The 14944-nt window shown below is 41.0% G+C and overlaps 1 protein-coding gene across 1 annotated transcript in view; it reads right to left on the bottom strand.

Moving 5' to 3' along the window:
- Positions 1-14944, bottom strand: part of PRDM16 (PR/SET domain 16) — a 456415-nt gene that overhangs the window by 279833 nt on the left and 161638 nt on the right. The window contains exon 2 of the mRNA XM_077837220.1: positions 1448-1797. Coding sequence (XP_077693346.1) covers positions 1448-1797 — 350 coding nt within the window. The remainder of the gene's footprint in view (positions 1-1447; positions 1798-14944) is intronic.

The following is a 14944-nucleotide window of genomic DNA, read 5'->3' as shown; positions in this document are numbered from 1 at the left end:
CCATTGTTTCATGTTCTCTGTGTATATAAAATCTCCCCACTGTATTTTCCACTGCATGCATCCCATGAAGCGAGCTGTAGCTCACGAAAGCTTATACTCAAATAAATTTGTTAGTCTCTAAGGTGCCACAAGTCCTCCTTTTCTTATTGTGAAGAACTGTCACCTCTATTCACCCAGCTCTGCAGATGACAGAGTAAGAGGTGTCCTCATTGTTACAAAGTGCATTGTTTCAGATATGAGAATTATTGTTAGGATGAGGATAAGGATAGATAGATTGATCGATAGATTTCTTTTTCAAGAGATATATTACTCAGTGGTTCTGATTGTAGGTATGAGCTTATTAAAACCAGCACAGGTTTTCTAAGATTTTGGAATTGCACGTGAACAAAACTAAAGTAACTGCAACATGTATTTTCCTTGAATATCAGCCAGGATACGAAGGAGAAATACCAGAAGAAAGGCAGCTCTTGTATTATCCAGTTTCTAACCTGACCAAAACCAAAAAGTACTGGAAATCTTGCTAGAAAGTGTTTTCCCTAGGGTTCTCTAAAGCATTGAGGTTAATAGAATTTCAGGTGTTTTAACATTGTTGAGCATCATGGAACTGAAAATGTAGTCTTGTTTTCCAAACAGTCAAGGCTCTGGATTAAAAAAAGCACAACCTTCCAACAGACTTTTAACAACAACATGTTAAATAACATTTCTCCAAAACTGCTAATTTATGGTCCAGCTAATATAAAATTCTGAAATAATTCTCCCCAGCGTAAGATTGAGCAGTGCTGGTGAGGGATATTTTCAGATAGGAAAGGTGGAGAGGTTGGAGAAGGTTCTAGGGATAAACTCAACAGTCAAGCAGAGAGGCAGATAAGTGTTTTAAGGATAATACTGTTTTCCTTTTTCTAAAAAATTTCCTTGTTCAGTGCTGGGGGAAAGCGACTCTTTTTCTGTGTTTCTTTACCATTGTCACATGGCAAAGAGCTCCAGAACACTTGCTTCAAGGATGCTAATGGATACAAGTTATTTTTCTACAACTAGCTAAAGGACCGGTAGGACAAATATGGACTGGCCATTTAAGGTGACATACTTAAGTACTTTGCCATCTGTAAAATATGATGTGATTAATCTTATTTGTTCTGTTATGACGGTAAGTTTAGAAAACTGCAAGATTGTGTGTTTTAAGAAATGATACAACGTCACTAAAGCTAGCCTTTCGACAATGGTGCTAGAGCAACATTTGTGGCCTAGAGGCTATCCAGCAGGATTTCTGTTACATTTTAAAGTAGTGCATGTAAACTGTGGTACAAACTAAGCCAGGGAAATATGACATTAGCAAAGTACTGCCTTTCTATATACTCTTGTCCCCAGGCCAGTCAGGACTCAGTATAGCTTCATAAGTATTTTGTACACAAGACAAATGAGCGTGATCAATCATAGTCAGCATGCTTACCTCCCATCCAAAGTTTGTTTCCTTTAACGTGGTCCTTGGTATTGTCATGTAAGGTCCAAATCTTTCCCCAACTTCAATCTTCTTTTTGGCCCAAATCCCCAGCCCTGCCCCTGGAATCGAGGATTCTCTGAGTTCAAAGTCTGGCGGGATTGGAATGTCATCAGGAATGTAGACGGGAGCTTCATAAGGTGAGCCTTCCTTGGGGGTGAAGTCCTCACTGGTAGGAAAAGGTGATGGAGGTCCGACGGGGATAGGGGACATAATACTGTCCTCTGTTTCCTCCTCTGCACTCTCACCAGCCAGGAGATCAGGGTCTGTCTCATACATACTATTTACAATCTCACTGTCACCTAAAGGGGAAACAACAGAACAACACATTCTAAAACCCTGAAGTCAATTGTTAGTTAACCCCTTCCCGGGACAAGGAACGTCAATGCGCAGTGGACATTCTAGAGGGTGGGAATGGAGCGACAGGAAAGATGATCCTGAGCCACAGAATTCAGATTTACAGCTTTCCGCATTGAGTTTGGGGGTTTTCCAGAGTTCCCCTGTAATTTGAAGGTGTGTGGATCCAGTGTTTTGGTGCAGATAGGTCTACAATGACGCACAGCTAATGACCGTGACATTAAGGAGCTACCTTTGCTTGGTTAAACATTCAAGTCCAGCTGATAAACAACTATTACTTTTGACAGCCCTGTGAGCATCTTCCTGCATGTCGCAGGTGTTCACATTCCAACAGGTCGGACAGTTGAGATTTTACTGGGAAAGCAATGGTGGTCTCTAGCGTGGGAGGAAAAAGGAATGTAAGTATTGTAGTGGCTAAGTGGTATGCAAAATGGCATTCATTGAAGAATGGAATAGAGGCCAGCAACCATGACTATCATGTGGCACAGGCTCAGGATAGTGATGCCTGATGACCTTCAATGATGGAATGAGGACAGAGGAATATGGAGAAGGTGGCCAGAACTCTCTGCTGTTGTTCATTGTTTTAACTAACTCCAGGTATTTTACATCAAATGCAAAAAGCCACATTAAAGCAAAGTTATGAATGAAAGTTGCATGCACAAAGATCTGATAATTCTAGTGAGTTTTCACTTTCCTTAGGGGTCACAGGATAAAGCACATGTCTGTACTGGAGAATGTAGGTACTCAATTTAAGCTCATTTACAGTACGACAGGCAGTACTTGCGAAACAGAGACACTAATAAAGGAAACGAATGTTGATGAATCTTGTTTCTGTTTTCGGAGCAGCTCTGAAGAGGAGTCATTCAGACATGATTCAGAGGAACACCAGCACCAGCCCCATGCTTATCTCTTCAACACTGAATGCGAGGAACATCTGCAAGGGCATGTTGGTCATATCCATTTCAATGACCAGGTCCATTTCAGTGACCACTCCTGTTTGCACATCCCATAACTGGAGCATAGTTAACTAATCTCCAGGCTGGGATCACCATTAACAGCCGGCCCCAGTACACGTACAGCAGATTAGTGCCTAAGGAGCTCTGTTCTGTGGCATGAGCTGTGACCCTAAGAAAGCCTACAGCACCTGTGGCCCAAGTTTGGCCAGAGCTGGCAGACTAGTTTTAGGTTTGGTTTATTTGGTTCAATGGGTTATTCAATTAAAGCTGTGGCCAATTTGACCTTCCAACTATGTCTCTGTCTTTATTTGCGGTTTGGCACTCAGCAATGAATGTTCCTTCTCAAGCATAATTATAGCATCACTAGCTTATAACATCGCATTAAGAGTAATGTATCATATATGCTTAAACAGTGGACATTTTAAGTTACTCTCTCAACCACACTACATATATTGTTTCATAAAACTTCATAGGACAGGGATGTGGTTTAATGCAGTGCTACAATGCTGAAACAGAAAGCTATGGAAAAGTTGTATAATATCAGCTCCAGAAAAATATTCCATGCAGCATTTCACAATCTGGTTAGAAACAGATCAATTCAAGGACTATTTACAACCATATTTTCTAAAGAAACCAAAACCTTTAAAAGTCATGTGGCTAAAACACTTATTTAATTTAGCAGCATTCAGAACTGTAATTATTAGGCTTTAAATGGCCAGTGGTTTTTTCTTTTTCTTTTTTTAATTGATTTGTGTGATCTTTTCACAAAAGCAACAGCAGAACTGCAGCTGTTTCCCTGGTACCCAAAGTTCTTAAGTTGTTTAGGTTTCAGAAACACCCACATAAAACATTTAAGTGGGATGTATACAGAATAAAGGTAAAATTGTAAGTAGGAGCAATTAACATTATTAGTCAGAATTGGTAACCACATCTGGTTAGAAACAATGTGCCCAATCCTTGGAAAGCTTAGCACCCTTGACTTGAATTGATTGCAGTTGGAGTGGAGGCTGCTAAGCCTTACAGGATTGGATCACAGATCAAGTTTGAAAAAAGGAAGGTTTGTTGTTGTTTTTACAGTAAATATCCTTAATGCTGTGAGGCTGTTGAAGATCCATTCTTCCAGAATAATTAGGAAATAAGTGGTATTCTTTTAGAAGTACAAATTATTACACTTGAGATAATTGCAAGGAAACACCATTATTAAAGCTATCACCACATATATCAATTTTCTGGTTTGATTTTTGCTTCTAAAAGCTAAATAAACCCAAAGAAGTTTTAGGAACTAGAAACCTGTTCTGTAATTTTTGAGGGTAGTTGAATAAGAAAATGCAGTGGAACCTAGAACTTGGATACAGTGAAAATCCTGCAGTGAAAGAGAAGACCATCTGAGATTTATTTTTTTGCACTGCTATACTCAGAGTCTAATTTTGCTTACTGTGACTCTTCTTAGAGTATTTTAGTTATTGCTTATGTTACAGTAGCACCTAGAGTTTGTACAACAGCTAGCACATAGCTAGAGACAGTACCTGCCTCAAAGAGCAATCTAAATAGATGAGACAGAAGAACGGTGGGAGAAAGAAATTATGTTTATCCCCATTTTGCAGTTAGGGAACTGAATCGCAGAGAGATTAAGTGACTTGTCCAAGTTCACCCAGGGGGGCTGTTACAGAGCTGGGAACTGAATCCAGATCTCCTATGTCTCCATCTAGCACCTTAACCATTCTTCCCTGCTCTTAAAGGAGAAGAATGTGGGGAGTGGGGGAAGATAATACTATAGGTGTAGTTCCTTTCCAAATGTAGTTTTTGCTTTAGCACAACCTCTGCACTCCACTAACACCTTCTTTAAGCATGAGTAGAGGAGGTGTATTTTTCAGTAAATGGACAAATCCAGAGCAGGGTAATTTGTAAAAGTACCTCGGCCATTTGCAATCCAAACACAGGCCTGCAATCACTGCTAACCAGCCTCAATTACAGCCGAAGTGTTTCCAGTCACTCTCTTCTAGGTCACTGGAAGGCCTTGCTAAGAACATGAGATTTTTAATGACTTTGGAAATATGCTATACAATAGTAAGTTATTTACTTGTAAGAAAACCTGAAATTCTTTATTTTGGTTTTGCAGGGGTTTCAGGGTATAGATTTACAACTGTGCTGGTCATTCCAAAACATTCTTCAGGGAGGCCTAAAAAAATAAGGAGAGTGTGTGTGTGTCAGGGGGCAGGAGGAAGAGAAAAAAAATATCCAGACTACAAGCATCATTTCCCCTTAGTAACAGCAGTGTTTGAATTCTGCCTTGTTGATGTGTCTCTCACTTTCAGAGAGCATCCATGTGCGGTGTTGCAGGGGACTTTTTTCAGCCTAGCGCCCCCTTTAGCAATTCTGGTAAACACCCGTGTGCTTCCTCTTGCTCTGGTGGAAAGGTAGAGGAACCCAGGCCTGCCTTCTTCTCTGGGTTTCAGCCCAGGGACCCTGTTTTAGGTGGCTAAGGACTGTTTCGTCCATCCATCAGCCACTTCCCTGAGCTGCTCCTACCATCACCCCAGCCTTCCACTAGAGCACTCAGCAGGCCAGCCTTCTTCTGTCAGTATCTGCCTTCCCTGTGAGGGAGGAGGCAGCCTTTATGCCAGCCCCTTTCTCCCAGTTCATCCCCCAACTGGCTGGAGGAAGAGAAGAGCCTTGCCCCACCCCCTCTGCCAGGCTGCTGATCCCAGGCCTTTAAAGAAACAGTGCCTTTTTTATCCCAATCACTACTTATTCCTGGGACCACTTCTTCTGTATCCCTGTCCCTCCTTAGGTCCTTGTATATCTTTCCTGGGTCTTTCAAAATCCTTAAAGGGACATACCAGGCGGTGGAGTGGGCTGACCACTAGACAGTACTTCTCTTATGAGCAGGCTACCCACTATGTGTCTATAAAACATTATCAAATGGGCTGATTTCTCTAGCCAAACTCATCCATTTTGGTACACACACATCTCACTTAGCACACAGACAAGTGAAGAGATTTTCCTCAAGCTTCCGAAAGAAAGAAACCCAAACCTCCTTAATCAATGAGTTGAGATTCAGCATAAAATAAATTTCGGCCCCTTTCCCCCCTGAACATTATTAGGAAACGAAAACAGGAGCTATCATGGATCTCCATAGTTTCTGCTAGAGTGTTGGCTACGACACATGCCATAATACATTATTTGAATCCAGTGTAATAAATCGATATTCACATGCCTCCTGCTATATTGCAGCCAAACGGACATTATTTCCCAATATTCATTTACTTCAATAAATATGGGATTTATGTTTGGCAAGAAGACAACAGTTTTAAGAGAAACTTGGGGGAAATGTTAAATTAATATTCCCAAATATCTAATAAGATAGTTATTAGATAGTGAGTAAAACAGTAATGGTTCTCCTTAAACTATATATACTGAGGGGTAGTAGCAGCTATGTCTTAATAAGTCTATTCCATGGTTGTTAATTCTAAATGAATAGAAATAAACGTACCCTGCTAAGTTAGCATGTTGGCTCAGGAATATACAGCTCCTGCCATTGTAACCGGAACAGAATGTGACCTTGCTACTCCCTTGTGATCCCAGAGAGTATGGTAGAAGGGGTCTCTACAATAGTACCTGACTCTTCTAGAGCTAGATGCTGCCTGGTTTCAAAGGAAAGGAGAACCCTAGCCATTAAAATGATAGTTAGTCAAAGTGAACCGGGAACAGCAATTATTATTGCAGTAGGGAAATCTTAAAGCAGAACCGTGGTATTGGCTCTTAAAGAAGACAGGGCAGACTCTCGTGACGGCAGAACTGAATTTAAAGGCAGGGAGTGGAGCACAGACCAGTGGAGGATGGTGGCAACTGAAAGTGGGTCAGTAAAAACGACCTGCAAAAAAGCAGGTTCTGGCGATGCACAGAACTCCAGGCAGTCGGTCTAATTTTCTAATTTGGAAACACACATTAGATCTCCAAATTCCACCTGCTGGCACTCAAACTGGTACTTATAATTTACAAAAAAATAAATGTGGGCATCTATTTACAAAGTGTGCCCATCAGAATTGTCTTTCAGCTGAGCATGTGCTTAAAAAATTGCCAACAATTAATGATGCATAAATAAAATGGTGTAAGTGTAAAAACCACAATCACCCCCCCCCAGACAAAAGTCTGAGTCCATGGATGATGAGCTTTGTACCAAGCCGTGGCACCTGGATTCTGCTCTCTCACTGCAGGAGTCAATGAAGCAACGCTCTATAAAGACTAAGGGCACGTCTACAGTGGCATATCTGCAGTGCTGTAAGCTCTCTAATGTAGCCGCGCTCAGCTGACCGGAGAGAGCTCTCCCGTCAGCTTAATTACTCCAGCCCCCGCGAGCAGCAGTAACTATGTCGGCATCGCGCTGTCCACACTGGTGTTTGTGTCGGTGTAACTTATGTTGCTCTGGGGGGTGATTTATTCATACCCTGAGTGACCGAAGTATGCTGACAGAAGTTGTAGTGTAGACGTATCATGATCCTGATGTTCCCATTACGCCTCTGGCATTTAGGGCAACAACGAAGCTCCTCCACTCCTGTCTCAGTGTAAATGATTGAGAACCAGGCCTTTTGACTCAGAGGTACTACTGAGAGAATTTCAGAGTCTAGGGCCTCATCTCCCAGATGTTCAAATCTAGTCTCGTACCAAGAGCGTCTCCGCTGATCTTGACCATCACAGAAGCATATGGGAAGAGAATACACCAAATGTCAGTGTGAATGCCAGATAGGCTTGAAAATGGAGCCGGGTCATCTTGATTCTAAACAGGGTATAAAAGCAAACCATGCCAATTCTGGGAAGCTGCAAATGAGCAAAGTAAAGGAAACAGAGGGAAAATGGGTGATTCTCAGGCTGCTAATGTTTGGGGATTTTCCATGAAGAGTCAATTGCTGAGCTATGACCCTCAGATGTAGGGGAAATGGAGCTTTCTTCATCCAAAAGGAAAACGGGAGGGGGAGAAACATACACAGATGAAGGGAAAAAGAAAAACACATTTGTCATACAATACAAGGAGCTGAAGTATTTTGGGAACAGATTTACCATCTCTCAATTAAATATGAGGCAGCATGACTGTGCTTTCGTTGCACAGTAGTTTCTACTATGATAACAACTCCAACAACTGCCTCATTGTGGGCCATGGAGAAATGAGAGGGACTCCCACAGTGAATATTAATGACTGACCTCTGATGTAATCATGGGGAAAAATAGCACCCAACAAAAATTACAGTTTTCACTTCAGCATGGAAGGCATTTCTTGCTGCCAAATAGGAACTATCAGGGGAGAATAGCTATCACAGCAGGGCTCTGCTTAAGGAGTACATACTACATCTCTTTTATAGCCTCAGAATAGGCCTTCTGTATTAAAGAAATATCTCCTCTTCTCTTTTTGAGACCTCATAAAGATTTTTCTGAGTTTATTTCTTTCTTCTCCCCTAAGAAACTGTGTGGCCCACTTCACTAAAGGGAGAAGACTTTGCTTCTTCACTTGCTGGCTTTTTCTGTCCCAGATTTTGGGAAGCACAGCAAATCCTCTGCTATAGCTTACAAATGTTTCCTCTAGTAAAAAGTGCAGCCCTGCTTACGCAAACATGTCCCCAGAAACAAGCTTTCATAAGCATTATACGCCATAATCCCCAAAATACTTGTGGTTGCTGTAAATGTTTTCTTTTCTGGTATTAGCAAGTCAAATTATTTTCTACTCTATGATTAGCCTCTTTTGCACTTAAGAAACAGGAATTCCAACAGAGTTGAAAGCATAGTGGGGCTTAGCAAAGCTCAACCTGTGAGATACTTGAAATGGCGCAGGTAGACAATAGAGATTACTCTCTAGTACAGACCATTTAGTATTGTTGCTATTTGGACATACCAGTCCAGATTTAATTTAAAAAGTAATCCCAAGTGACCCCACTCTTGATCTGACGTTGTATAGTTTTTGAAGGTCAATGAAGTGTGGTTAGCTTCTCCTCCTTTCTTTTCAGTTTTCCTATCCTGCCATACTTTCTGGTACTGGAAGTGGAAATACCAAGTTACCATGAAATTGAATATTCTCATGGTAATTCTGACCTAGCCGATACTGGGTGGGTAGTTCTAGAAACCTCCTGGGATCTGCGTGATGTCAGAAAGTCTTCAGACGGGCATCTGAATTTAGGGATATTTAGCACAACTGAACCTTTGGCCCATTAACCCATTGGCAGTGTTTTGAAAAGAGCAGGGATGGTCATGGAGACAAGACAGGGCCATTTCTCTACCCCTTCCCCCCATACACTAGCAAAACAGCCTGGCTGCACAGGGGGAGGAACATCCCAAGAATGGGTAGTGTGAACATGTGAAGACATTCTGCCTCTGGTTCTCCCCCCAGGGCAGTGCAGTTCCAAGCGAACCTTACTATTGGCTGTGTCTGCATGGTTCACTATAGCACTTGGCATACACCCGTTTAACTCAACAAGAGCACTGCTGAAAAACTGCAAGGTTTAGCTGTATGACTGATCCAAAGTCTCCTGAAAAAACAAAGCACCGACAGAGCAAGAGAATTCTCATGCACTATGTTCCAGCTTGAATATAAGTAGCAACGTTTTATAAAATGTGTAGGGGACTGTAATGTAGTCATTGTCCCACTCCACTCTGAAGTATAACCATCACGCTCAGCCACAGGAGTTAAATAGATTTATTGAAAAGTGTCTAACTTTGTAAAATGGTTGAATGTTGCCCCTTAATTCAACATAATATAGATGGCTTTAGGCCTGTAAATGTATTTGAGGTTGGTCTTTTGTCACGCTGCTGGGTTTAAGTGCTTTTTTGGAACCTTAGCTGGAGATGACCCACGGAGACCCAGCTTGGAGCAAGTACCTCTGAGAAGGGCGTTCAGAGGCACTCTCGAAAGCCATGCATTTTGTCAACCTGATCTAGCTGAGAAGTGGCATGGCCTGCTGTGGAAGTGAGACTGACCATGGGAATTAGCTAGATGTCACTACAGTATACTTGTGTGATGCTCCACTTCTGGAGTACGTTTGCTTGCAGCTCCTGGAATAAAGTAGCCCATTAGCTGAATGTTGCTGTTCTCTAATCTAAAGAGGTGCGGCATTCCTCCTTTGTCCAATAGCTTTTCAAAGCTGATACAAGCAGGCAGGACATTAAGAGTACCCCTCTGGATACAAATTATCTCAGGATATCTATGTAATACTGTCAAGTCTAGCAGGGATATTTTGCTATAATGTCTGAACAGAAATAACAGAGCACTGTGTGAGATCTGCAATGAGTGACTTCCGTCCAAGAAGCTTACCCAAGCTATTACAAGCTCAGCAGTGTGAAGACATCTTTATAACCCCGTTGTTGCCTACAAACAAGGAGGATTGTGGTTTCAGTTTGGGCTACGTACATATGCAGGATGCATACGGGGCAAGTCCAGCCACTAGAGGGTGGAGTCCAATATTTGGTTAAGCCTCTCTGGTTTCTTCCCGTCACATAACATATGATTGCTGGTGGAGGTGCCATCAATATAGTATGCTAGTAACTCTGCATTAAACCTACTGCATATTTCACTATCAAGCCTTTTGGCTGCTCCCCTCAATGTTGTTCTAAATTCAATTTGGCTGGCAAAAAAACAAAACAAAAAACAAAACAAAACAAAAACAAAAAAACCCAGAAGACAACCCAGGGCTTCAAGAGTATTCTCTAGTGGCTTTGATTTGCATCGATACAGTATTCATAAAAACCTTCTGATATTTTCATTTTCTTAACTAAAGAGAAAGTTTAGGAGCACTCTTCCCTTCTACTGAATTTCATCACAGATTTGCTGGCTCTTATTCGTAGCATGTGGGATGTTGCCATTCACTAATGACAGCCATGCTGTCCTACATACTCCATCCTCTACTGGCAAGTATTTCAATGCTCTGGAATGTCCGATCACGTGAAAAGCGCTATAGAAATACAACTTGACCATATTGTTATTATCATAAAACTAAAATTAGACCTTCAAAGCTCACCAGCAAACTTACTCAGTAAAAGAAGATATTGAAAGGTTGTTTCCACAGATAATCAGATATGGGGATAGGCTTAACATCTGTGTGACACCAATGAGGTTTCTGCAACAATTAAAGTGATGCTTTATTATTGGTGATAAGCCTCATGAATAATCTATTTGGCAGCTGCAATAAATATATTTATATAAATAAATCTAGCAAAGGAAATGTGCATTATTTCCCACCTAAAAAGTAGCAGAACATTAATGAGTGCACAAAAACAATGAGGTTGATTACTTTTTACAACATAGGATTCCATTAGCAATACACCTAATTATGTGAAATGATTAAAGAACTTTTATATCCACAGACATTTGGAGGAACATTGCAGATTCCTTAGCCTTTAAGACATACAGAATCCACCCACACTGAACTCAGCTCAGGCTGCCAGTGTCTGAACTGATTTGATCAGCAAGTAAGTGTGCTCTTCTTTCAATTGCACTGACCTCGTAAGACATAATATTGGGCCCAATCCTACATTCCTTCTGTACTTAAAAGTCCCATTGACTGCAGTGGGAGTTTTGTGAGCAGAGAGAATGCAGGATTGAGTTTATAACACTTTTGTCATACTCCATTGCATTATTCTGTTGGCTGACATACGGTGACTTTCCAAGCTGAAATTTGGCAGACAGTTTAAGAACTGGATGTTCACAGAAAATGGGTCATTTTTACTTGCACATAAAATAGCAACAGGCTCAAATCCACAGTGCTGCCAGGGCTTCAAGAGGATTCTCTAGTGGATTTGGTTTGCATAAATACAGCATACATATAAAACGCTCTGATATTTTCATTTTCTTAACTAAAGAGAAAATTTCAGGCTCCCAATGAATTCATACATTTCTTGGAGGCTAATGTGCAATCTCAGCTCAAGGAAAAGAACTTGTCTCAAAGAGTTGAAAATCTAAATATCAATATATTAACTATAATTGAAATATATCCTGAAGGGGACTGGTTGATTAATTATTGAGGATTTTTTTTCATTTTATTGTTCATCCTTTATAACTGATACTTCTTCACAAGTTTGAAAACAGATATAGCCAATGACTATCGTGGTATTGTCTCCAACTGCTTCTTATCGGGCTGCTGTCTACTATAATTTAAAAGACATTGTCAAGCAAACACCGAAGGCATAAAATATCCATTAGCTTAAGACTTCCCTGAGACCTATTTCTTATGCGTTGACTCCAGAGAAGAAGCAGCAGCATCAAACATTTGTTTCAACCGACAAGTGAATGTATCCATTCCCTTTATGGCGGCAGAACATGGCAAAGCTCCTGCAGTATTTTTGCTGTCGCCTCAACTTTTCTCTTTAAAAATCTATACTGGAAATTGTTTTGGATTCTTGCTATATTAGCAAGAAAACATGAAAAAATTCACACCTCCAGGAAAACAGGATAAAAATGGACTTTTGGCCATTTTTTATTGCGGGGGCGGGGGGCACAAAAGGACTTTTCTTTTCCCATTCAAGCATTCTCATATATATTTTTCCATAAGCAAAAATTTTATTTTGGTGCCTCAGAATCATAAGCCAATGGAAATGGTGCAAAAGAACAGAATTATAGCCCTACCACAACAAAGCACTTAAGCAGGTACTTAAATTTCAAAGTCAATAGCAGCCACAGTGCTTGGTACCTCTGAAAATCAGGCCTCTCTTCTGGAAATAACCCTGAGGGTTCTCAACAAGCAGCTGTCTTGGATTCCCTCTGGAAGACTGTTTGGGCCTCCAGTCCCCAATCTTGTTTCCTTACTCTGCTCTCCACATCTAATAAGGCCTCTGGAACTTCATCCTGGTGGCTCATATGAAACCAATTAGTGGGTCTCAGTTCAGATCTGAGATGTCATGTTTGTTAATCACAAAGAATACCCCCTGGCACCAACCGGCACCCAGACTGGCAGTCCCTATTAAGGCATCAAGCACTGAATGGGCATGGTGATCAAATGGCCCTGCTCTGACCTTGGCCAGAGGTGAAATACAATGGCAAGGCAGAAGCTTAGTGCAGGGCAAAACTGCACTGTGCCTGCTCACACTGACCCTGTTGTTTGAATACAGAGCCTGGTTTTCAGAGGGGAGGGGCACCTTGCAGCTCCCGTTTGCTGGGACTGGAGTTGTGCATCTCTGAAAAATCAGACCCATGTTCTCCAGGGATGTCAGTCCAGGTGTTTTGTAGCATTGCTTCAAAAGCGATGCCAAACAAGGCAACACACAGTGCAGGTCCCACTGTCCACGTTATCTGGTCCAGCTTCCTCTGTTCACCCCTCTCTTTACAGATTGTTCAGTGAACTGTTAAAGATGCTAATAGTGACATTCCTTCCGTGGGTAGGAGGCCTCCTGCCTGAACAGGCAGAAGGCAGCGTTTGTTGTTTTTAGCTCTCAGAAGGTGAGAGATATCGGAGCTGAAGAATTAAAGGATCTCTGGACTGCCATTGTGGTGTATTTTGAAAGTACTTGTTTTTCCTAATTCCACAAATGGTGCTAATTAGTGACCGCTGTGGGGATAGGCTTTGCTTTTGGTTCACTAGGAACTGGACTGAAATCACAAATACAATTCACTGGGAGAGCAGAAGGTAAGTTACTTCACGTTTGTGAACTTAAGTAATTTTCCCCCAAATTCACTGCAGGAATTTCTCATCCCCATCCAAGTTGCCTATATAGAGATCTACAGTATTTGCCAATGGACATTGGACAAAGAGCAATAAATCCAGCCACATCTGGGTGAACACTGAAGTAAGAAGCAGCCAATGAAAAATCATTTGTACACACATGGAACATGTGGCCTACATGATTCTTAGACCCTTGGACAATGCCCTCAGACTTTTCCGTACAACTCTGGAATGCCCATAGAAGGGAAAGTAGAATCTACTGTGTAACTGACCATTTAGAGATGTCGCTCACTCATTCATTCATGAAAATCCTTGGTTTCACAACCTCCCACAATTGCAAGAAAGACCTAGACAGGCACTTAAAATAAATAAGCATGAAGGAAACTGACCCTAACTGAGGAAAGGATGGGCCAGGGTACCACAGTGCCATTGGAGTGCCATATGGTCTCTTTCTAGCTCAGAAATTTCTACTGCGTGTAATGATTTGGTCCAGTTCTTGCATTTAGCTTGCAGATTAGAATAATTCCACTATTGCTTGGTATGTTTTTGCCTGATTTTTCAAAAGTATAGGAAAATATCTAATGGACACCTTTCCAGCTTGGGACAATGGGATGCCTCCCTTCAGTCATGTAGGTAATTTTTCCTTTTTGTGTTATGTCCCAGGGGTTCAGAATAATGGATGATGTGAGAGCGGAGAACATAATGCACATCAAGTAATTTATCTGATGAATTTAGCCAATTTTTCAGTATGTGGGACAGTCATGAGCAGATCACATTTTTCTTGAACTTATTCAGTATTTTAAAGTATCCAAAATTTTACAAGTTTTTTTAAATTTCTATGGATTGATCATGAACAATTTTGTGTGAGGATCTGATATTTGAAATTCACTATTAAAATGCATTAAGTAGCTGTGATTGTTCAGTCATATCACATCATTTCTGTTCTGATTGACTGACTGTGCAACTCATTCCACTGTGCACGTGGATTTAAAATTCAGTTTCCGCAAACCTCAAATCACCCAAATCCATGTGGAAAGCACTTGTAATGGAATGCAAACGTGGCTAAACAAATCAACAAATCTGAATATGCACCCATCTCTATCTGACATCCACATTCCAACTCCTTAGTTCATAGGCTGCTGCTTCCCTTTTTATTGTGTAATTTAATTCTTGTGCGTCTCATGTATCATTTAAACATCAGTGGAGCATAATATTTTCATTTACATGACTGTCTTATCAGATGATCTTACAGCACTGTAAAAATAATAAGGCTCAATATTTAAAAAGGGTAAACGGGATGACCTGGGTAATTATAGGCTTGTCAGTCTGACATCGATCCTGGGCAAGATAATGGAGCAGCCGATACGGGACTTGATTAGTAATGAAGTAAAGAAGGGTAATATAATTAATGCCAATCAACATAGGTTCATGGAAAATAGATCCTATCAAGCTAACTTGATATCTTCTTTCGATGTGATTACAAGTTTGGTTGATAAAGG

This window comes from Eretmochelys imbricata, chromosome 18, assembly GCF_965152235.1.
Source record: "Eretmochelys imbricata isolate rEreImb1 chromosome 18, rEreImb1.hap1, whole genome shotgun sequence".
NCBI classification, from domain to species: Eukaryota; Metazoa; Chordata; order Testudines; family Cheloniidae; genus Eretmochelys; species Eretmochelys imbricata.
The sequence above is the reverse complement of the archived record's forward strand: the minus strand, read 5'-3'. Positions and strand labels throughout refer to the sequence as shown.